Here is a 25,251-nt window from a genome sequence, read left to right on the forward strand (position 1 = left end):
AAAATTAAGTTGTTAAATTCAATTGTGGACAGATATAATCTTTGTTCAGTACCACTTGTGGTTCAAACATAATGCCATTTTCATCAACTTTTAGTAGACACAGATAATGGGAATTGGTCCAAGGTCTTTAAAAAGGGGCACCTTACACATCACACATTTATGGCCAACATACATTAGCAGACTGTGACACATTGTTTTTGGATTATGTGAGTTTATCGTAGTTTATCATGTCATGAAGATTACAAAACTGTGAACAGAACGGCATCACACATTGCACTAATATTTCAATCACATAGAGAGAAAATTATAGAATGCAAGTGTTTTTCTGACATTAACTAACAACTAACATTTTGAAGCCATTATGTAAACAGTATTTAGCTCATTTTCTGTTTGGGTGAAATGAAACAATATAAAAAATAATTAAATCGTTGGTATGGGGTTAAATCTGATTAAATCCATCAACCAGGCCTTTATTACAAGGCTTTGACAGGATCACTTCATCACTAAACAACAAACCCACTGCCCTCTAAGGACCACTTAGTAGACCTGAACCTGAGCTGGGACTGTAAAAGAAGCTCAAGGCATGGACACAGATGGACCAATACTGAATGAAAGGCTCACATAAAGTATGTGACACAAAAAGCACTTACAAGCCTGCACTAAGGCTCATAGGCCACATCAATAACATTATCTTCAGCCAGTGGTGCTCCCGTAAATCAACACACTGTACCTACAACACACATTGGAGGCACTGCTGAACCCGCTGCTAGACACAAAATCCTCACTGTACTGGTAAATTTCCTTAACTGTTAATAGATTTCTGAATAAAAATATAGTGTATGCAGTACACGTGATTGTACTGTAGCTTTATTAATTACAATGCTTTGGCTTTAGCTTGTCAGTCACTTCTGAATGGATTTGGACTATACTGTGTGACTCACTAATCATTCTGCTTTTACACATACAACATACAACAGAGCTATTGTCTAGTATAGCTAAACAGTTAAACATCATTATTTTACACTTGGTAATAACGAAGGCCCCTAATAGTTCAGTACATAAACTATTACATTCAGGTCATGTAAAGTAAATGATTGTGTTTATTTTTGCTGCAATGTAACACTGTTGTTTGCGACAGCATACAGTATTAGTCTGTGGAACTAATAGTCTAATATATCTCTACTATTCTTTATTCGCAAGGGTGGTCTATGAAGCATGGTCAGTGTTTGTGTTTTCTATGGTAGCAATAGACATATGGTAATTGCATTAATTCTGAACTGAACCTAATGTTAGTATGGCTTTATCTCCTGTTCTTTATTTGTCTGGGCTCAGTTACGTGCAAGTGTTTTGTACTGTGCGCATTCTTTTCAATAAACAGACAAAAGAGCTGTAAAATAGAGCAATATTAAGAGATGACAATTAATTTTAAATCAGCGATATGGCACACTTGAGAAAACAAAGCAAACATAGTGGTGTAAATCATAAAACAGGTGACAATCCTATCCTAAAGTAGCAGAGAAAAAAGAAGTAAGGAAAATATACAGAGGTCAGTTAAGGGGTACCAGTTTCTCAAGCTGTCGGGCATTCCTGAAAAGGAAAACATTTAGGAACGCTGCTATGGTTCAGTGCTTTAAAATGCTATCAGCAGTTGACCACTTCTGACAGCAAGTGGCCTACCTGTCTCCCAAGATAACGTGAAGGTGGGCTGAATACTGGCCAGACCTGCTGGCGAGTTGCGAGATTAGGTGTGCAGTTGTTTTAATGGTATGGTTTATAAGTTTATGCACGTAAGCGCTCCATTTTTTCTCTCTCTCACGGAGAAATAATTATCAGCATAATGTAGGTCAATAACTAAAACATTATTGTAGCATCAAAAAGCCCAACATCAAATTGTATGAGATTCTGTAATGTGTCAAAATAACAAAGGTTGTTCACCATAGAGGGCAGGTTTATTCTTCAGTTGTAAGGTGTCTTACTCAGGATGCATCTTTACTACCACTAAGTCATCCAACTTACTTATATTTATGTTCTGCCAAGTAGCACATATATCAAACTTTGTTTGGATGTGAACCAAGCACTATTTCAGTACAACCCATCACAAGTACCGGCATTTGCAGTGCTTTAATTATCCATAGATACAGTATCTGTTTCTTATAAAAACTATAGTGACTAGATGACAGATGTGTTACATTTGCCAATGTGTCACTGATCATGAGTAGACAAGACATTTGATGAAGGGCCACTGGATAGATGCACAAATTATAATTTCTCATGTACAAGGAAATGTAAGACGTGACAATTCAATCCGCATCTTTCGGTTATTTATTTCAGCTACTGCTGAAGAATTAAAAGTTTCTTGGCTGATTGGATTGATTAGTCAATGAGAACTGTACAATGATGCACACATAATTGGAACCTGTGTGTACCTAGAAGCTAAAAAGCTATAAGGATAATAGGCCAATGCAAGCCCAGTAAGTGAACAGATGAGCTACAGCTAAACTTTCTACCAAACTACCTCATTGTATCCGGTTTGATGAAGGAAACAAGTCTATTTTAACAAACGTCCTGTAATTTCACAATGGAGGAAAAACCATCCAGATTAATGTAGTCAATTAAGATTTTTCAAGATCATTGCTCTCATGGCTCTCATTAACTACTCTCATCTTGATTAACCTAGTTTATTAATTGGTCCCCTTTGAATGGGCTTGACATGACTTCATCTGTGAAAGCAGCACTGGCTCTCCACTTGACACAACTTTATGAATCAGTTTAGGACTTCATAAATGACATTTACTATTCCACAATGGTCATGATAAAATCGTGGCAGTAGGGCAACGGCAATTCTGTCATTGAAATATTATTACATTTATCTGGATGGAAGGCAGTTATAAAGTGAAATGGCTATCCAATGAAGATGAGCTCTCCAATGCTATATACAGCCTCTGATTAGTCCTCTACATCTTGCACTACCCTGCAGATATAGAAAAACCAAGGATGTAGCTGGAACCACTTTGTTATTCCAGTAACTGTACAGCAAATGAAGGCAAAAACAAAACAACATCGTTATGTGCTGCCTGAGGAAGTTTATGACCAGGTGTGAAATAGCAGCCGTATGGTTCATTGATAGAAGAATGAAGACAGAAGGAGGAGGACCAGGAGTAAGACAGGGAACACCAAGAACAGACTGGCTCTACAGAGTTGTTTTGGCTCCATCCCTGTCGAGAAAACAATCCAGCCAGTGCTCATTAGCAGCTGGAGTTTCATTACCACAACAGTGGAGCCTGTCTAATGAACCCTGGATGAGAACATGCATCCTGCTTCACCATTTAAGTTCAGAGGTATGAGGTTACGTGGCCCCCTGAAGCATGTTGAGTGCTTATTGCACATTCCAATGTCAGAACCACAAATGTCCTTTGCTGCGAGCACAGGTGGAGTGTCCAATAAAACATTATAGCACACTGAGGTGAGCCTGGTATTAATACTGAATAAATTAAATACAGATAAATTAAGGGTTGGGGGGTGGGGATGACACAAAGATAATAATCATAGTTTGACTGACGCCCTACATGTACTCTTGCTGTTATTATTGTTGGTCTAATGAAGGATACTGAGGTTTTTTCATTAAGCATTTTACTAACTGAACTAAATGGTCTTCCTGCAGTGAGTCAACCCTGTGGGTGACAGTGACTGTGCTGTAGGGATCCCCCAGAGACAAAGGAGCACACAATAATGAAGATTTCATTATTGAAAGCATTATTATATAAAGAGAAAAAAAAACTTCATCCAGCAGTTCTAAAATAGGGATCAACAACAATACTAATCTTTTTTAACATCCTAAAAGAAATCACAGCTCATTCATCTCAAAGTTACTGGTTTCCTTCAGGAGACACAGTGAATGAAGGCTGATGAAGGTTGGAGAAATATCATGACTCCTATAAGCTGGTAACAATATGCCTTGATGATACAAGTGGGCCTGAGTCTATAAATGGAACAGAAATACAGGAAGGCACTTTATACATAACTGATCCATTCTTATTGGAAGAAAATCATTTTTCATATCTCTCAGTCTTCCTTTCTTAACATAATATTAGCTAAAAGACATATTGCTTATTATGTCTGTTAGCTAATATTATTTACTGTACTGACATTTTACCCTTTATTTGACAATAGCAGCAGAAATACAAACAGACAGATGAGATGCAGACAGAGATAGAGAGGAATATGACATGCAACACAAAGTTCCCTGGTCAGAAATCACACTGCGCAGTGCAAAAAGAGGTCACCAGTGACACCATAGTTTCCCACATTTGCATTTGAAGACATTCCTTGGACGCTGTCTGCCAAGACCCAGCTGTGGCTGCAGGATCTTGCATGAGATTGCTTCTGTTTGATTTGATTTTTTCATCAGGAATTAAGAAAAAGATCAGATTTATCCAATTAGCGCAAAGCAACATAGACGCGCATCATGTTGCACTGAGCCCTGCATGCTGCTAAGCCTGCCCTGTATTGTGCCAAAACAAACAACACAAAGGATGTCATGGATAATATAGTCTACATGGTTAACAAATGAGTAGCACACACTGCATGCAAGCTGACAGCGAGTGTTCAGATTACTACTCCAGAAGCAATAGCAATACCTCAGCCAAGTGTAAAGTCAGCCCAAATATGTGGAGCCCTAGTTTCAGCATTGACAATATAATCACTATATGAAGAAACAGGTGTTAAATGTTTGGGCCCAGTTCTCAGTGGAGTTGTAGCATTGGGTGGGGGGAGCAGAATAGAGACAATTGTGGCAAAGGACACAACAAGAGCTTCAGTCTTGACTGACAAAGACAACCCTGAGAGCACAGCTGAAACAATTTTGACAGGACGACAGCTGACCGCCTGTTGCAAAAGCACTAATGCACGCAAGCACACGCATGCATAAACAAACATAAATGTGCTTGTGGACATATAAGACTAAATAAAAATACACATTGCATTCACACACATGCACAAGACACTCTATACCTCCTCAAAGACAGAACCATGTGACAATTCTACTGTAGGTCAAATGCACGTTTCTTTTCTTAGCTTACAGCCCATCCTGCTTGTCCACAACACAGAGCACTGGAAAGCTGACAGTCAAACCCAAAAGAAGAATAAATGAATACATTCAAAGTCCACATGCAGGCTTTAATCATATCTGAGCGTAGCCAAATGAAACACACAGACAAAATTCACTCCACATTAAAAAAAAAAAAAAAAAAAAACTTAAAATGACATTCATCGTAGGGAGAATTTAGAGTTTGTGCAGCCTGAAGTCCCATAAGTACCCTTAGTTGCACTCAGATGCGAATCATGGTTTTGGATATTCAAGAAAGAGTTCAACACACCCACAACAAAAAGCTCCTTTACAACTTCTAAGAACTCAATTGATTTGTGGCTTTTCAATAGATTTCCCAACTCAGATTCCTTTCGGCGCTCTAACAACATTCACGGCTGGTGCTGACCTTGTTTCAAAAGCTGCAATGTCAAACAACCATCTGATCCTGTCTCAAACGTTGGCAAAAAGTCAGCATTGTTTACCTTTTCAGAAGAAGGAGAAAACAAAGACTGAAAAACTTCTTTTTGCTGACAAAAGGAAACTGTATATGTCCTTGTCACATGCAGTGTGTGACACACATGAATACAAATTCACTCAGTTGATGCATCAGGGAACCACCAAACTCAGGCAGTAGATCTAACTGAATGGTGGGTCAAACGTCAAATAAAATACAAATCCTATGAATTTGCTCACATGGTAGAGGAAAAGAGTCATGGCATTTTTGCTCAGAAGCCTGTCAGCTCTACTTAAGCTAGGCAACCTGGTCCTAGAGAACCACAGTGCTGCTTGTTTTCCGACTATCTTTGGGTCCCCTCTCTCTGTTTAGATTATCTGGATCAGGTGAGATGAGTGAATGAAGTAGACCTGTACGTGCAGGCATAGTTGGAAAACAAGCAGAGATGTGGCTCTCGAGGAACCATCCAGTCCAATCCAATCCAGCTTTATGTATAAAGCACTTTAAAACAACCACAGTGGACCAAAGTACTGTACAAAAGAATAAACAGACATAAAACAAACACAATAAATAAAAACCATAAAATAAAATTCACTAGAAAAAAACAAGTTAAAGACAAGACCAAACAAACCCAACATCTTACAGGTTGTCAAAGGCCATGGAGAACAGGTGGGTTTTAAAATAATGTTCAGAGAGAGCAGGGTGTCCTACTCCTTATCCAGGCTATCACAACTAGCTATCATTACCCTAGAATTTATATATTGCCAAGTTGTACTTAATGAGTTAAGTAGGTTGGCTCATTCTAATAATTTCTCAATTGTAAACCCGCCTGCCAACTATACCAACTGTGGGAAAATAGACGTAGAACAGTTTGGTTCATCTGTTAACATTTATTTATGAGGCAGCAATAAAATGTATGTTTAAGTAACTGTTTGACCTTAAAAAGAGGTTTGTTTTTCAAGCTGTGGTAATAATGAATCAGTATTTGAGCTGCACAAGGACAGAGACTTTTGCTTTTAAGCCACAGTCAAACCAAAATTTGCTTCACATTTGTTAGGTATGCAAAACTGAGGACTGGGACAGAGGTTAACACTGTTTTATTCGGTTTTGTTGACTGTTGTTTTGGGCCCGCTTGTCTTGCAAGCTCTTTTGAGTTATGTTTACAACACTAACCACGTAATTTCATGCCCCAACCTCGCCCCCATCCATCGTGTCCCATGTAACGTTTGACTCCACCCGGATTACAAAACAATATTGCTTATAAAAACAAGCAATAATAATGTCCTAAATAGGATTTGGTGCTATTATCCTAGAAATTCTCAAGTTGGTGCTCCCTAAACTCCATCAGCATGTGGACTTTGCGACGAGGGGGGAGAACGCGCTGGATCGTGTTTACAGCAACATCCCCGGCGCGTACCGAGCGGAGCCACGCCCCCACCTCGGATACTCAGACCACATCTCTGTTATGCTAATTCCAGCATACAGACCACTTGTCCGACGCTCCCAACCGGTTCTGAAGCAGGTAAAGACCTGGCCAGCAGGAGCCATCTCTGCTCTTCAGGACTGCTTTGAGTGCACCGACTGGGACATGTTCAGGGAGGCTGCAACCACCGGTGATTCCGTCAACTTGGAGGAGTACACATCATCAGTGACCAGCTACATCAGCAAGTGTGTTGATGATGTGACCATCTCCAAGACCGTCACTACACGCTCCAACCAGAAACCGTGGATGACTGCTAGGGTGCGTGCGCTGCTGAAGTCAAGGGACTCCGCCTTCAGAGCAGGAGACATGACGGCCTTAAGAACAGCAAGGGCTGAACTGTCCCGAGCCATCAGAGAGGCGAAGCGCGCGCACGCCAGGAGGATCCACGGCCACTTTGAGGACAGCGGAGACAGCCGGCGCATGTGGCAGGGCATCCAGGCGATCACTAACTACAAGACAACTCCACCCGTCTGTGTTAGCGATGCCTCCCTCCCAGATGTGCTGAACGACTTCTACGCCCGATTTGAGGTACAGGTAAAGAATAACACGGTAGCTAGGAAATCCACCCTTCCCCCAAATGATCAGGTGCTCTGTCTCTCCACAGCCGACGTGAGGAAGACTCTACGCAGAATCAACCCACGGAAGGCTGCTGGTCCTGACAACGTTCCTGGCAGGGTCCTCAGGGAATGCGCAGATCAGCTCGTGGATGTCTTCACTGACATCTTCAACATCTCCCTGAGCAGCGCCGTTGTTCCTACATGCCTCAAGTCAACGACCATCGTGCCGGTGCCGAAGACGTCTACTGTCTCCTGCCTCAACGACTACCGCCCTGTTGCACTCACACCCATCATCATGAAGTGCTTCGAGAGGCTGGTCATGAGGCACATCAAGTCCCAGCTTCCACCCTCACTGGACCCGCTGCAGTTTGCGTATCGTCCAAACCGTTCCACGGACGATGCCATCACCACTACTCTCCACCTGGCTCTCAGCCATCTGGACAACAAAGACGCATATGTGCGAATGCTGTTCATAGACTTCAGCTCAGCATTCAACACCATCATTCCCCAGCAGCTGATTGGGAAGCTGAGCCGACTGGGTCTGACCACCTCCCTCTGCAACTGGATCCTGGACTTCCTGACTGGGAGACCCCAGTCAGTCCGGATCGGGAACAGCATCTCCAGCACCACCATGCTGAGCACTGGGGCCCCACAGGGCTGTGTGCTCAGTCCACTGCTGTTCACTTTGCTGACTCACGACTGTGTAGCGATGCACAGCTCGAATCAGATCATCAAGTTCGCTGATGACACGACTGTGGTGGGTCTCATCAGCAAGAACGACGAGTCAGCGTACAGAGAGGAGGTACATCAGCTCTCAGCCTGGTGCAAGGCCAACAACCTGTCTCTGAACGTTGGGAAAACTAAAGAGATGGTTGTTGACTTTAGAAGAGCAAAGAGTGACCACTCTCCACTGAACATCGATGGAGCGTCAGTGGAGATCGTCAAGAGCACCAAATTTCTTGGTGTCCATCTGGAGGAGAACCTCACCTGGTCACTCAACACCCGCTCCATCAGCAAAAAGGCCCAGCAGCGTCTCTACTTCCTGAGGAAGCTGAGGAAAGCCCATCTGCCGCCCCCCATTTTGACTACATTTTACAGGGGAACCATTGAGAGCATCCTGAGCGGCTGCATCACTGCCTGGTTTGGGAACTGCACCGTTTCGGATCGCAAGGCCCTACAACGGATAGTGAGGACAGCTGAAAAGATCATTGGAGTCTCTCTCCCCTCCATCACGGACATTTACACCACACGCTGCATCCGCAAGGCTACCTGCATTGTGGACGACCCCACCCACCCCTCACACCCAATCTTCACACTTCTGCCATCAGGGAAGAGGTTCCGGAGCATTCGGGCCCTCACAACCAGACTTTTGAACAGTTTCTTCCCCCAAGCCATCAGGCTCCTCAACACACACACAACAAACTGAACTGAGCACACACACTCGCTAGATTCGACATGTTTCCATCTTTCAGTTGTAAATTGTATTCATTTCCGCTACTGGTCGCTGCTGTTTTGTGTTTTGTGTTCTGTTTTTGCACTGTCTTCTGACGTCTGTCTGCACTTTTTCTTTGTGTTCTTGCACTGTTTGCACTAGGTTGCACAGGATGCACTTTATGTGTGTTGCTAGGACAACTTAGCAGTCCTCAGCCCCATGTTTGTCTTGTTGCCGTTTTATGTAGCACCATGGTTCTGGAGAAACGTTGTCTCATTTCACTATGTACTGCTTCAGCTATATGTGGTTGGAATGACAATAAAGCTTCTTGACTTGACTTGACTTGACTTGAAATGTAAACTGAATCTCACTAATTTGTCATAACTGTCCAGATCTGTGACTTAGAGGCAAAACAGAAAAAAATCATAATGAAAAATTCAAATTCTAGTCTTAGCTTAATTATTGTGCATTGTTCGTGTTTTTTAAGGCTCAAGCAGATTCTCTACATTTTGTGGCAACAAAAAATTCTCCTAAAGCCTTGTCAAGAGTTCTGTCATGCAGTTGTGATACACCTCAGTCTGTTACATCGCATGAAAAGTCATTTTAGACTAAAATGAAATTAGAGAAGAGGCAGTGCTGAGCACAACTCTGTAGTGTTAACCAAAAAAAGAGCCCTTCTATAAACACATATTTTGTTTGAGATTTTCTTTTACATTATGTACACTCAAATTAATATCTTCTTTCTTTAAATATGTTGAAAATCAAAGAAAAGCGGAGAGAATGCTTAATAAAAAAAAGGTGTTTCTGAGACAGCAGAGGAATGTTAATGTACAATTTGCCTCAAGGGGGATCTCAGGTCTGCAGATGAATAATACTACAGAGGTGTTGAGTTATGGTGAGAATGGGCAGAGGGGTGTTGCTTGTGCAACCTGCGGCACACTGTACTAATTGCTTGCCCAAATACACAAATTCTGCCCATATTCAAACTTCGAGAAATCAAAACATGGTCTCTCAAACCTTTTTGTCTAATAGCACAGTTCATAAAATTTGTTTTCAACACACCAACCTGTCATAAGAAAAAAAGAAAATCTGGCAGTGCCAATGTTAAAAAGATCTGGTGTCTACTATCTGCTGTAGCCCAGTGGAAGCCGAAACACTGCTCTGCTCTATGCCAGCTGAATGTCAGACACACCCTTCTTCCCTGGTATGTAACAATCAACAGTGACTGGACTGCACTGCATCTGTTACCCATGTACAATCATAGGACTCTCCTTCTGTGTTGCCTCTTGTTAAAGATAACACATCCTACAAGTCCACTTAAGCCTATGAGAGGAATTTGACCCTACCCTGCCCAGTTCGACATTAAAACACAGCGTTAAGCAGAAGATTATCTTTATATACACAAATAAACAACTCTCAACACAAAACTAAATAGGCAGCAGTGACACAACTTGGAGGAACATGAAATATATGTCCAGTAATCAAAGAAAACCAATACTTACATACAGTTAACAACTGACTCGTCTCTAATCGAAACACATTTTAAAGTAATCACTTGCGTATTGTGTGTTAGTATAAGGGACAAGGAACAATGCTCAAATTCTATAGCTCTTAAAATGGATCACTCATACAGGAACTAATGTTACCTTTCAATAACAATGAGTAATATAGCTATAAAGAGGTCACAGTATGGAGGTAAAGTTGTGGATTCGTGTTGACATCATACACATTTTTCACTCTTAAGCCACTGAGCTCAAGTTAAAATTTTCAAATGTCTACAACAACCAAAGCACACAAATGAATCGTGAACCAAAAGCAAAACTCACCATTGTGTGTGGACTCCTTATCAGCCACCTTCCTCAGCGCTGACACGATGGCATCAGAAGGAACACGAGGACTCTCCACATATTTGGGCTTCCTGATTGGACCTGCCAGCAAGAAATGAAGATGCGGGGAGAATAGAAGGAGAGAGAGAGAGAGAGGGAGAGTGTGAGAAGCACATCCAGAGGCGAAAGAAAATTAAAAAGACGACAGAATGAGAGAAACACAGAGAGAGGGAGTTCTCGCTGGATTAACATGTTCCAGATGGGACTATGCATGAGAGGCAGCGGTGTCTTAGTTGGACAGGCTCGGCTGCACTCACACACATTCGCAAATGCAGACACACACACACACACAGACACACACACACACACACAGAGACAGCTCACTGCACTGATAGCAGCTCTGGTCTGTCTGACAACCCAGAGTATTGTCTGTATGGCTGGAGACTCCCAGTAAAACAGTGCTAGCCAGCTCTGGGAATGTAAACTACAGCAGGAAACCACAACAATTAGCCTCTTACTGAACTTTAAAAATGACTGCACAGCTGGGGATCAGCAAAACAAGAGTCTTTTCTGCGTACAGTCTTTTTTAGGAATACTCTTTCATTGCTGCAAAAGATACATATCGACGAATACATGCCTGGCTGTGTCCTGCTGCAAGTCTGATGATGTATCTGGGACGGCAGTAAAGTACAGTTCTCCGAGGACCTTTGTCTTTGGTGAGGAGTCAACGATGGCTGACTGCTTTGTTCCCTTTGCTCGCACAGCGACAGAATTAGAAAATCCCACTGCTCCGCGCAGAATGCTTGTTCCCCGTGTTGAACTTTATGATAAATCACAGGAGACACGTCTCCTCCTGGCGTAATATCCATGTTTGTGTGTGCAATAATATTTGTCCCTGTTGTTTACAACATATACGGTAGAAATGGCCTTTTTCAGCTAAAAATGAGGTTGTTTCTTTGAGTGATGGCAAAGGCCTACTAATCTGGAGAGTGGCTTTATAATTGGCTATACTTGCAGGATATCCAGCAAAGACACTAGACTAAATAGCAGGCAGTGAAACAAAAACATCTCTCAAGCAACTAGTTGTGCATATTTCAAGTGTTCTACGTGTAGCCCATATTTTCCTGTGTAAATAGGAAATTACATTCCAGAGTCCGGAGATAAGCAAAAATTAAGATGCAGAAAATGATCTAGGGGGTAACTGTGTAATTTAGATCCATAAATCCAAAAAGAATGGCAACAGCATGCCTCCTATTGCACTCCTCCTCCAGCTCTGACCTACTGTACCCAATCCAAGCCTCCTCCTCCAGACTTTTGTTATCAGATGCCTGTATGACCGTATCTGTAACCCCAGTCATAACATAAAGATTAGATGGGAGAGCAAAGATAACCATTTCCTATTACCACATCCACTACTAGTGACTCCACCTAATAACTCCTCTGAATCAGACTGAACAATTGTTTGAACCACAGATATTAATCCTGGAGGTGGGGGTCAGTGTGGGGTGGGGCAGCCATGTGAAAAGAAATGATTTGGAAGTGTCATTACAACAAACCAAGCTTGACATTCAAAATCAGCTTGATGCACACTGCCATCTATGGATATGCAACTTGAAATGCATAGTGAGGAACAGTGGTATTCATACCAAAAAAAAAAACCTTCTGCTTCTTTAAATGGGACATTTCCTTGCAGATATAGTAGATGGGACTAAGTATGAAGGAACTGATCCAGTGAAGCATATATGAATCTGATCCCAGTGAGTCTTTTATATGGGAGAGAATATGTCCTGAAAACCTTCATTCATCTGTGGATGGTCAGGCACAACCTATTACCCAGGAGTCACACAGCTCCAATTAAAGTGACACAACAGAGACAGAGAGGGCTGTGTGTGATAAAGTCAAGGTAAGCACACTGCCTAATGTTTTCAGTTGACTGTATTTAATCTCAAAACTACCGGGGGCATAGTTTGAGTAATATAAAACCTGGTATATTTAGATTCCGTTTACAGAAGATGTCAACAAATAAATGTCCGCTTGTCCACATCTAAGGGTTGATAATCCACTGAAGAAACAAAAGGTATTTAAAGCAGTACTTTTTGTGTCTTAAGACCAGACAAAGCACAGAGGAGTTTCTTCTTCTTCCATTTAAAATCTCATCTCAAGATTTAACAGATTTACCATTACCACTCTGCCCTTCTAGATGGACGCACTGACGATGAAGCATTTGCAGGCTATAACAAGCATGAAAAGGTCACAGCAATGGGAGTATCAGACATATCAGCCTTCAAGGACAAGGGGAGAGTGGCAGAAATGAGATGTGCTCTCACTTTCAGTACATCTCGAATTCCAAAGCCATAAAGTAAATCTATTTACATGCACATTAACTGTTATATTGTTAATACCAGTACACTGTATGTAGGACGTGTGATCTACACATTAATTCAAATCCATAAATTGCCACTGAGGGAAATGAAAATGAGAAGGACGAGTGTGAGGACTTTCTAGACAGACACGTCACCCAGCAATCACATCTCCACATCATCTCAGAACCAGACCAATAAATAAAGATTCATTAGCTCCCAGTATTCTGAACACACACCGTACACAAGGGGGTATGAAAAAAATGAGTAATATCTGATTCTGATACCCTGCAAAAAAAACAAAAAAAACAAAAAACAGCCAAGATCTCATTAAACCAAGCAAAAGCCAGCAGAACGACTGGAAAGAATGTTAAGCTTGAAAAAAGGAGAAGAAAGAGACTGCTGCTGTGAGGGATGGTCACTCACATATGGGCAGGAGGTCCGCTCATGACAAGATGACAGGAAATATTTAATATGTAAAGAGAAATTTGAAATAATTTGTGGGGGTCAGGGAGTGAGACTCCCGAAACATCCAGGAAATGTGTTAAATGTTATTATTCAGCTTGTTTAACAGGTATTTTGATCAATTTGTGGCTTTTTATTTGCTTTTTTCGTACATACAATAACAATTGTAAGCATGTTAAATAAATCAGAAGTAGAGCAAGCAAACAGTAGGTAGGGGAGGAGATGGGCTAAAGAAGAAAAACAGAGAGGAAAAGACAATCTCTAGGGAAGAGCAGCCAGGCGAGCTGTGACTGCAGAAGACTCTTTACTCACTGGTATTCTGTGTGAGAGTCGGAAATCCATGACCAGCAGGCTATCAATCAACAGGCATATTTACACACACACACACAAATACACACCAAACTGACTGCTACCTACATGTATAACCAACAACTTGTAATGTCCAGAAAATGCCAGTGAAAGAGAGGACTGTTTATGGTAAGGAAGTGATCACAGAGTTTTCCCAGCATTCTTCAAGCATGGACTCTGACTTCTTCACATTTCAACTTTTCAATGAAACAGTGTGTCCTCTTTGTGCAGCGAATGGGAATGAAAGCAGCCTCACAACAGGCATTTGTATGATCCGAAATGTCACTCAAATGTGAAAAATAATCTATTCTCGCAAAAAATTATAATTAAGATTCTGAGTGCGACATGACAAACTTGGTTACCGTTGTTATTTATTGCACCCTTGCATGGACAGCATGAGATATACTTGGTCTTGTTAATAGCTGTAGCAAGCTTTTAATCTTTTCACCAACGTGATTGCAAAATAGTCGAGAAAGATTACAGCTATGGTTCATTGTAAGCTTAATAGATAAATGCTAATTCATGATTTATTCATTTTGCCTGGCATATTGCTATTATCCTCTCTGGTTAATGCAATTAATGCACTGCAGCACAATGAGAGACTGGTAATCATTTTTTAACCCAAAATGTTTAATAGTCTTGACTAATCTCACGCATGCTGTTTCACAAGCCACTCATCTGGCATGAATTATGTATTAGTCTTCAATGTGCACACGGTGATACATTCTCAAAAGGTTCAAAGTAAGCCTCAACTTTCACTTTCCTTTAAGCATTTACAATGGATTAGGACTCACCACTATATCATGTGAGCATCCTGAGTCTACTGGTTGAAGAAGCAGTCACAGTTTATTCAGCGCTGGTCTGTGAGGCAGGAGGTGCAGCGGGATCTCACTACTGATGAAAAGGGGGGGGGGGGGGGGGGGGGGGACTGTATGTGATAAGGAGCCAAAGCTGGAGTGTAGTGAAGTGCAGTGAAGTGGAGAACTGGATAGTACTTTTCAGTAGGTGCCCAACAGAGGAACCTTTCAAAGGGTCTCTGCAGGATCACGAGGTCTTTTACAGCTCAGCTCAGAGGAAAGGCATCAATATTCCCACAAGGCTGTCTGGTTACTCTCAATACCCCTGAGCTGACTTCAGGAGAGCCCACCTCAAAGACTACAACTGCCTTTGAAGAGAGTTTTTATACTCTTGACAGTACTTCAGCATGAATTCCACTCATCTGGTAATGAAGGCGTCTGCTATATGAATACTACGCATCCACAACACGTTTTCTCTAACACTGTTTGTTAATGATTAGCTGAAACTGAAGGTTAGTCACAGTCATAAGGATTTCTTAAAGCAGTAGAGTTGGTGTCTTTAAAGCAGACCAGTGTCCTTGAACTTGCAGCTGTTGTTAATGACTCATCTGTAACTATGAGTCTTAAAGAAAACATCCAAATGGCCTCATCTTTAGAGTTATTACCCTCTAAAACTATCATCAGGCTTTACTTTAAAAATCTCAAAGAATACATACATTTTACTTAATTGACATATATTTTAATTACCTTAAGAGTATATTGCGGATTAAAGAGCTAACCACCACTCATGTATAGCATTCAAGTACTCCAGGTGAATGATGGATTAGCAAGCCAAAAGCTGCTGGATTCATTTATTAATTTTTGCAGTTCAGCCTATTGGATATGTAAGCATCCAAACACAACAGGCTTTCATCTAGTTTAAGTGCATCAGCAGGGTCACCACCCCGCCTTGATGGCAGAAATAGCTTCTCCAAGATTTCCCAAATCATCTGCCAGAGAGATCATGGGAGAATTTGAAATGCGTTTACTGGTGGACATTATCTCAGCCTCTGAACAGCAAAAGTCAAAGCTTCCATTAAAAAACACCTACAGTAACTAATTTTAATAAACATAACAGCCTACCTGAAATCACCTCCCCCTACTGCCACATCGCATATACAGCAATTAAAGTGAGGATGACAGCAATAAGTCATAATGGATGGCAGTTTTATTATCCCTTACAGACTGGGACAGAGGCAAAGAATGGGACTCACTGTTTTGTCATGTGACTACAGAAAGGTCACAAAACCAATTGGTGGAAATTTATCTTCACTAATATATGATGTTGTACAGTGTCAGGACTTGATTGTAGTAAAGTGTATCATGTAGGACAGATGACTTAGTTATCGGTCATCTACATACATATAGATGCAACTCACTTAGCAGTGCAGGTTTACGGACAACAGATGCTTCTAATCCCACAACAGCACAGTAACGTATTGCAACCAGTGGAGGTCACTGTGGAGGTACCCAGGAGACTGTCGGAGGTGGAGAAGAGGGAGGAATTAAAGCTCTTTCATTTTTGTTTAATAAGGGCTGAAAACCACATTTAACTTTAATCTGCCCACTTCAGACTGGGGGTCCTCAAGTTTTCAGTACCCGATCTTTGGCCTACACTGGTTTGGAGAAAGATGCGTCCGTTCACGCACAAGCCCCTCAGGCCTTTCGAGGGCCTGTAAACTATTACGACTGTAAAATCAAAGCGCTGTTCAACACATGTCAGGATGCTGTGTTTCATGATTAAGCTCTGGGCTTGAGCTGATCAAAGCCGTGGCAGTCAACGCCACCAGGACTTTTTCGGCTCAGGCATCCGTCACACTCCTAATGAGCTCAATGTTTCTCTGTTGTCCCCTGTGAAGTTTTTCATGAAAAAAAAAACAACAACCACTAAGTTGGGGCCTTCCGAACTGTGATAGATTACTTAGTGTGAATGCAGTGAAGCTACAAAATACTCTCTGAATCTGTGAAGGTGCTTCTCCTTAAAGGCAAAAGTGATGGAGCTGGATGTAAGAACAAAAGAATTCACTGATGGATGTAACGTATAGACAAGTGAGGGCAGGCTGACTTGAACAAGTAACTAATCAAGTTAATAGAGCTAGTTGACCAAAAAAAGGGTTTTGCTGTAGCAATAGAATACAGAAACCATAAAGTTTTTCACAATACTCAATAATAAGTACTTAATCTAATGTATAGCATATTTAGCACTATTAAAAAATAAGTTTCCAAAAAGCTGGAACGCTTAAAAAGGTGTTATACACTGGTCCCAGTTTAATGGTATCAGGTAGTACGGCTGGCCACATGACCTAGCAAGACACCCATGACTTGGTTGAAATGGTACCCAGAACGCCAGCATTTATGCTAAAAAAAGTCACAGTTGTTTCAGTTCTATCTATTTTCAGTCGAGGAAAACATATAATTTCAACAACAGATGAGTCGTAAATTGCGTGTAGCACCATGTCGCCTCTACAGCTCAGAAAGGCTGAGAGAGAGAAAATGTGCCGCGACCTATGTCGTTTTCGTCGCAGAGCTGAGACATTTCCTGCAGTATGTGTTTATTAGCTAGAAGTGTGAACTCTCCCCCTATGGCTTTTCACAGTTACCTGTTAGGACACTGGAGGAAAGTCTACAGACCATCCCCCAACCCTCCATCCCTGGTTGTCCTCTATATCATCCTATCACGTCAGTCCATTTTTCCCCCCTTTTTCCGTGCCTCGAAGAAACCCACGAGGGAACACGCCGTTAATGAGTGTTCTCCTTCACCTGTCTCGGGGGCCCTTTTCACCTTCACAAACACAGCCTCTTCTCTCTCTTAATCTTACTCTGCCTCTCTGCCCCTCCTTTCATGTCTGTAAATGCACATTTTATCAGTAGCCTCCGATGGGTATAAAACAGTCATCACAAATCCTGCATCACCAAAGGTAGCTGGACAGATTTGTTTTAACTTAAGTGGGGACTGAGCAAATTAAACTCTACCATGCCATTACAAACTGCATTTGTCTTTTTTACAGACAGCAAGCGTACTTGCAGTCATGTATCTGGTTTCCACAGAACATAATGTAATATGCATAATGTCACAATCTCATGCCTGCAAGTCAAACATTTGGTTCTGAATACATGAGAACTGTTGAAAAGGTGCATTAAAATCTGGTTTGAGAAGGAAATCATTGAACCAAACAGAGTATCTTCATCTTTATCTGTAGCTGATAATAAAACACAGCAGTCCAAATTAGACAGCTCATTTAAAACCACTTAAACCAAAATCTTAAAACTGGAGCTAAACAGCAAAATAAAGAAACGGAAATGTAAGCTTGAATGACAAGTTTGTGTAAGGAGAAAACCATGCCATCCTGTAGCCATCAAACTCATCTTTACACTAAACAGATCAAAGCTGTAACCACTCTAAACAAAGCCTAGATAACCCACAGATGAGTCCCACATGTGAGTGGAGGCACACTGACCACTTAAGGATTTTTTCAGTTTGCCAATTCTCCATATTACAAAGACTAAGGCTGAAAGAAGTTCAGCTACAAAAGGTATCCCCAGCTTTGAAACACAACACAGCTGCTGACAAGCGTGTTCCCAACACAGAGGACAGAAGAAGCCTGGTAGGACTGACAATTATTTCCAGTATAAACACATGCCCATTACCAGCCAGTAGTGTGTACACACAGTGCAGTTGTAAAGACGTCTCCTTCAACACGCTAGATGATCAAAAACAGGAATGGAGTGACAAAAACAAATCTCTTTTAGGAGACTGACATTATAGTCTAGGTGGTGGGATACAGAACAATCTGGCTGTTACTTTATCTAGTCTCCTATTGAAAGGCAAAGTTCACTTTAGAGGGAGCCCAAGAAGGCTAATGAAACTCATAAAGTCAGACTTAAGTAGTACATAAAGAATTGGAAAAGCCTTAATGAATGCAACATATGTATATTGCCCTGGCTGCCACTCATCATGTGGCATGATATAGCAGAGAACAGAGGCAGTAGCAGAGTATTGTGACCAAAAGCAGCACGACAACAACAGGATTCATTAAAAAAAAAAACAAAAGAAAAAGCTGAAATATATGTAAAAACAGTACCTGGTGATCTCTTGGTGGGACGTAAAGGCATCATGTAGGTCTGTCTTGGCAACAGAGGTGATGAGGGGAGAGACATGGATACTCCTTTGGCAAGGCTTATCCTGAAAACATCATCGTGTGTATAAGTGTGACTGCTGCAATGGCCCTGGAGCTGTGGGTTACCATCAGGTGGGAATCGTCCTTGGGCAGTGTGACCGTGAACATCACCTGCCGAGGAGAACCACAGGTATAAGACATGTTGGCTGAGTCCCTAATTCGTGCTACCTGTTTTGAAGCTTATAATTACATTGACCTCGGGCAGCACACAAATAACATTTACTGTTGTCGTCAGGCATTAAAGCAGAGGACAGCTTATAGAATTGGAGGGAGTGAAAGTGCGTAGCCTTAAAAAACTCCACATAATTACACCAAAGCTCTACTTAGTTACAAAACTGTTCAAAGATAAGAAGGATGACTCATTGAACAAAGTGTTATGTGAGTGTACTTCACAATTATCAGTACTGTGCATGAGTCACATTCATAAACCTATATGCAGGGTTCTACACGGTGCCATGAACCTTACAAGCGGAAATATAAAAGAAACTATTCAAAAAAAGATGAAAAAGAACTGGTTTATGGTCATAAGAGCACATCACATTGAACACAAGCCCATTCATGTTTCCAGATTAGTTCTTAGTTACCGTCATGTAGCAAGCACATTTCCTTTTTATTCTCTGTTAAAGCTTTCATGCCTAATGCTATAGTCACCTTAGTGATTGTCAAATTTCTTAACTGGCTAAGTTACTTAAAATAAATTGTACAATTTCAAATAAGATGTTGCCAAAAAGTGCAATTTGACCCCTGGAGAGATCCTAAAACAAACAGACAGACTTGACATGTCAATGTTAAACCTGTACACAATGTACCGCTTACTTCTTACACATCCAAAGGACACATGAAGTTTCCTTGATCTCATGTTGATATTTCACCCAAGGCGGGCAGCATACACATTGTCTGAGCTTGTTTGCTAGAAATGGCCTATCGTCAGACTCAAATATATAGGTTATATGTGAACTGGCAAACCAAGTTAAAGCTAAGAACTAAATATTTAGGCGTTCATTTAAAGTGGGTTTATTATTAATAAAACGCAATTTGATTTGTCATTAATTAAATATACAAACAAATAAAACTGTATGAAAGTAAAATGCAGTGTAAACTCTGACGGAACTGTAGTAATCCTGGCTTTTCATACACTTGTTTAACTGCCATTAAATGAAAAATCATTATGTGTTTTTCAACCAGCCATTGAATAATATACACTTTTCTCCTCCTAGAGATACTGTTTGGGAAAAAAACTCCATTAGATGGAAGAAATGGGTGGCAACATTCAGTAGGTCTTTGTATTTAGCCTTCATAGGGGGAAACAGCACTGTCAGGATGTAGCTGAGGAAACCACAAGTCTCCCAAGTCCCGTGCCTCAGTACTTTTTCCAGTCACCTACAAAGTCCTTCATTACAATAAGAACTGTGGAAGTGACTTTTGTAGTACTCTCCCCAGAGTAAGGAGATTTACATTAAACACATTTCCCCAAAGCCAATTTAAATACAAAATATCCCTCTTACTGCCCTCCAGTATATTTGCCTGGTAAATTTAAATTATGTGTCTTGCAATATAGCAAGTTATTTTTAAGAACTGTATTTAATACAGAAACCTGAATCTACAAAAGTCTCCAAAATGACTTTGGATAAATAAAGACGGCCAACGTGACCTTGAAGCTGACCCAACTGAAACCAAATAATTTTCTTTTACTACCATCCTGAGTTTAAACACCAGGAATTTAAAACCTCAGAGCAAAACGGAGCAACTTTTCTTTGCTGTTATAAAGCAGCTTGGTTCCAGGTGAATACATTATTTCCAAAAAATGTCAGCTTTTCAGGAGCAAAGCAGTGTTGTTTTTGCTTAATGTCACGTTTTCCATGTTATAAAATCTCAATTTTCACCTAATGATAACCAATATACAATTTTCCATATGCATACACTCTCAATGTTTTCAGCAGTGGATCACTTTGGATTTTAGAAGTCAACTTGCCTCTCATAAACATTTCTGTAATGATTTGAACAATATAACTGAAAAACAGAATAGGATGACACATTCAGGGCCCCCTTTTTACTCTTAATGTATTTAGGCAGAGTTATATGTACAAACAGATCACACTCAGACTATAGATACTGGATTACAGGAAATAACTGGAGGTGTTAAGGACACATGACAGAATAGATAACTGTTGGTGTTCATGAAATCACTACAGTTTGTCTGTCAGAGATAAGTCTCTCATGGGTTCCTAGGGACACAAACAAGGATAACTGATGGTGAGGTGAGAAAAAAGCAGAAGAGACCTGGATCCTGAAAAACATAGGGCCACATAATATGTACTTAAACCCAGGGTCATGGGCCAGTGAACATTTCTCATGCCACTGAGGCACAAGACAAGGACATCCAGTTAGTGGGGTAAATAATGCTGTGTGACTGACCACAGTGTTAAGATAACACCATTTCAAAAGCACATTGACTGTTTTTTGCAACGTATTTTATGTAGACAATAGCCATTCACATGCAGATGACTGTGAGAAGTGCAATTTATGTTCATATAATAAAATGAGAAAAACAAACAAATAATGAAAAAGAGAAAATATGTATTTATTTTTTGTATAAAAAAACAAACACCAAAATCTGTCTACATATCTACGTAACATTACAGTATATGTATGTAGATCAACTGAAGCTGCATCAGAAGTGATGACTGTGTATTGCTATCTTCGAGGACAGTCAGAGACTTAAACCAGAGTTGTCTGTATGCTTCATGTCATTGACATGTTGAATAATAATAAACCTTCACCCCAGTCTGAAGTCTCATGAACTCCGGAGGTTTTCGTCAAGGACTCTTTCCCTCCCTATCCCTGCAACTGAGAAGCACCCCTATAGCATGATGCTGCCACCATCATGCTCCACTGCAGAGGTGGTATAAGAGAGTTCTGCCCTTATGTTTTCAATTTTTGTTAGATTAGACCAAATAATCTTTTCCTCGTGCTCTCAAGGCCCATTAAATGCTGTTTGCACAAACGAGAGTGCCACAGCAAAAAATCTGAATCATGAAAAATTAGAGATTTATAATTTGTAAATTTCTCTAAACATGTTTTCACTATGCCTTTAAAATGAAGGATAGGCAAATATTTTCTGAAGCAATCATCTATCTGGTAATGTTACAGTTATGAAACACACAAATGTAACACTGGTTTTAAAACATGAATGGTGAAAAAAAAAAAATACTCTGGTATTCAGAAACCTTAAAAGTGGCAGAACAAATCCGAACTAAGTCCAATATATTTTAATCAACACTGAGCAGCTTGAGATGCCACGAGCAAAAACTGTATCCATGTCACAGCCTGGTTCATAACAGCTTATTAATAGCTGCATTTGTGTAAGCTTGCAAGGCTCGAAGGGGAAAACCTCACCCGTGAGAAAAATCCCTCTCTCTTCTCCAGAGTACATTTGCCTGGTTAACCAAAAAACAGTTCTGCAACATGAGCTTTATGATAAGTTGAGGAATGTACAAGCCCTTCACACCACAGTTGGGCTAAGCACGCTGGCTTTCAATAGTAAATTGGCAGATTTCTCTTACAGTGTCACTGTTGCTATTACCTTCATATGTAGGAATAACTATTTTCTATATATTTCTGCTTCTTTGACATACAAGCAGTTCCCACAGTCTCTACATGCTACTTTCTACAAACCTTTTAGACTTAGTTTACCTAGTTACTAGCTTCCTCAGTGGCATCCAAGCTCTAGATCGGGGGAAAAAAGGTTTTGGTTCACTCATCCTGCAGGGAAAGATAATTCCAGCCATGGAGCAGGCTAAATGCAAAGTACAGCAATCTATTCTGTGGAATCAAAGTTGCCCAGTCATCATAGCCACAAATTAAAATGCATGAATTTTCAACCTCAGGAAAGCATGTAATACCTAACTAATAAAACAGACCATATGTCAGCAGACTGTGCCTAAATCCTAACTGCAGATGTGGTCAACCACAGTAATGACAATTAGCATTAGTTCTGTTTTCAGGACATGGATGCTTGGAAAGACCTCAGCAGATTAGCACTGACGCCCGTCTGCAGCCAGTAGTTTGTAGATATCATGGCACAGACTGTACAACAAGAGGAAAGCTACTATTAGCATCAGCTTCACTCCTGAGGGAAACAATTGTGGCTGGGCTGCCAGGTTAATCAGAAACAGAGACCCGTTTTCTCCACGCCTCCACATCACCACGGGGGACACAAAGCTGTCCTGTGTTTTAAAAGGCTCCTAAACAAAAAAGAATGCCAGAGACAGGAAGCGGAAAGGTTGCATTGACACCTCTGAATGCCGTCAGACATGGAAAAATCTGTGAATGATCCAGAGGTCGCTGAGCCAGGACCTGTTGTAACCCCGAGCTGAGTGGGACATACTGCATTCATACAGGAACTTGAAATGGTCCCAAAGGTAGCGTGCATGTCTGATTGAAGTCCGACTCAAGTTCCCTCTGTGGTAAACATTCAATCCCAAGGTGTAACCAAGCTGTTATCAGTAAATTAAATCAGAAATTAAAAATGATCTAATCTGGGGTACTCTGGTGGGCCTTCTTGCATCTCATTTCTGCATCTCTCAGACTGCAGCACTGACTCTCTAAAAAACTTATCACACCAATTTAAAATGTGATAAAGGAACAGACATTATTTGTTATGCTGTTTGTCTGTATGCTGTATCCAGTTTGATGGTGTGACCCCCATATGCACCACTATACTAGAAACTACTATAGTGGTAACAAATGCTACATCAGGTATACCATAAATGATTCCAGCAGACTCTCTTCAGTCATAGCACATGTCTGATATGGTTATAGCCATACTGCATGCTAAAGAGATTGTAAGAAAGTTGTAATTTTGGTAGTTGGTTCTGAAAACAAGAGGCACCACATAAAAGCTGGTCATCCAAGTGATGGTAAATAGGCTGTAGTGTGTCACAGTGACTGCACTGCCATCTGACCGATACTATATAACGCAGAGGGACACAAGCACAGAAACTTGCCAGTGCTATTTCAGCTACTTTCCTAACCCCTGGTTGGGGCAAGGCCTGCAATTTCAGCCCCTGCTGTGGTCAAGGAAATCAACCCTTTCTAATTATACAGTGCTGCCCCAAGATGATGTAAAAATGATTACAGTCCCTTGCAGGCTCTTTCCTCCTCATCAAAGTGAAGGGCCAGAGCCCACGAGCACATGCCAAAACCATGGAAATGGTTCAATATTATTTCAAGGCATTGATTTAGAAGAATAAATATTAAAGTATAAATCAATTATTGAGCAGGTCAGTGTGAGTCAATTTTAAATGTGTGTTTCAACCAATGTTCCATCTCTCTGTCTCCTACATTTACAGAAATGACATAAAGAAACTTTGAACTTTGTATTAAAACTGCACAAAAGGGAAAATAAAACCTAAACGGACTAAATGCTGAAGAGGGTGTCTTCATTGTGAAGATGCACATCATCTGCATTCTGATTATAATATGCAGTGAACAGAAGTCCAGTGCATCCTTTGATCCAGCTATTTAGGCAAAGTGACCAAGCTCGTCAAATGAGAGTAAACCACAAATGATTAAAACACATTACTTTTTCATGCATGGTTTAGACATCCTATTTTTAGTCTACTAGCATGCTAGGCACATTCCCACAATCGAATGATTTCAAATGAATTTCATGAGTGTAATTCTGGATGGTATGTTTCTCCTCTCAAGCAAATCTGTGCAACAGAACGTTATCTGTTACTCAGTGTGAGGGAATGCAATGCCCCATTAAAGATGCATAGCTTCCGCATGGACCAGCCGAGGCCTGAACGAAGCGAAAGAAAAAACTACAAGCTCAACTGTGTGTGTTTACTTTGATAGGAGAGGATATTGAGGTAACTTGTTGTGAATGTCCAAAGGTACAAAAACACCAGCCCATGCTGTCACAGTGTCTGACTCTGTGACTCCTTTCCTTCTGAACATGTTATGTTATGTTATGTTATGTTATGTTATGTTATGTTATGTTATGTTATGTTATGTTATGTTATGTTATGTTATGTTATGTTATGTTGTGTTATGTTATGTTATGTTATGTTATGTTATGTTATGTTGTGTTGTGTTATGTTATGTTACACAAAACTCAAACAGCATAAAGTCACAGTTAGCAGAAAGGAACAGTGGTGTTTCTGTTTGTTTGTCCACTGCCTGTTGTATTTAGTCCAAAACAATTTGTTTGCCACAAAAAAAT

General features: G+C 40.7%; 1 protein-coding gene across 2 annotated transcripts in view; it reads right to left on the reverse strand.

Moving 5' to 3' along the window:
- Positions 1–25,251, reverse strand: part of tanc1b (tetratricopeptide repeat, ankyrin repeat and coiled-coil containing 1b) — an 88,438-nt gene that overhangs the window by 42,861 nt on the left and 20,326 nt on the right. For both annotated transcript variants that reach the window (XM_026376018.1, XM_026376017.1), the window contains exons 3-4: positions 18,930–19,136; positions 10,839–10,940 (exon numbers count right to left, since the gene is read on the reverse strand). In XM_026376018.1, the coding sequence (XP_026231803.1) occupies positions 10,839–10,940; positions 18,930–19,136 (309 nt within the window). The remainder of the gene's footprint in view (positions 1–10,838; positions 10,941–18,929; positions 19,137–25,251) is intronic.

The sequence above is a fragment of the Anabas testudineus genome, chromosome 21 (assembly GCF_900324465.2).
Source record: "Anabas testudineus chromosome 21, fAnaTes1.2, whole genome shotgun sequence".
Taxonomy (NCBI): Eukaryota; Metazoa; Chordata; class Actinopteri; order Anabantiformes; family Anabantidae; genus Anabas; species Anabas testudineus.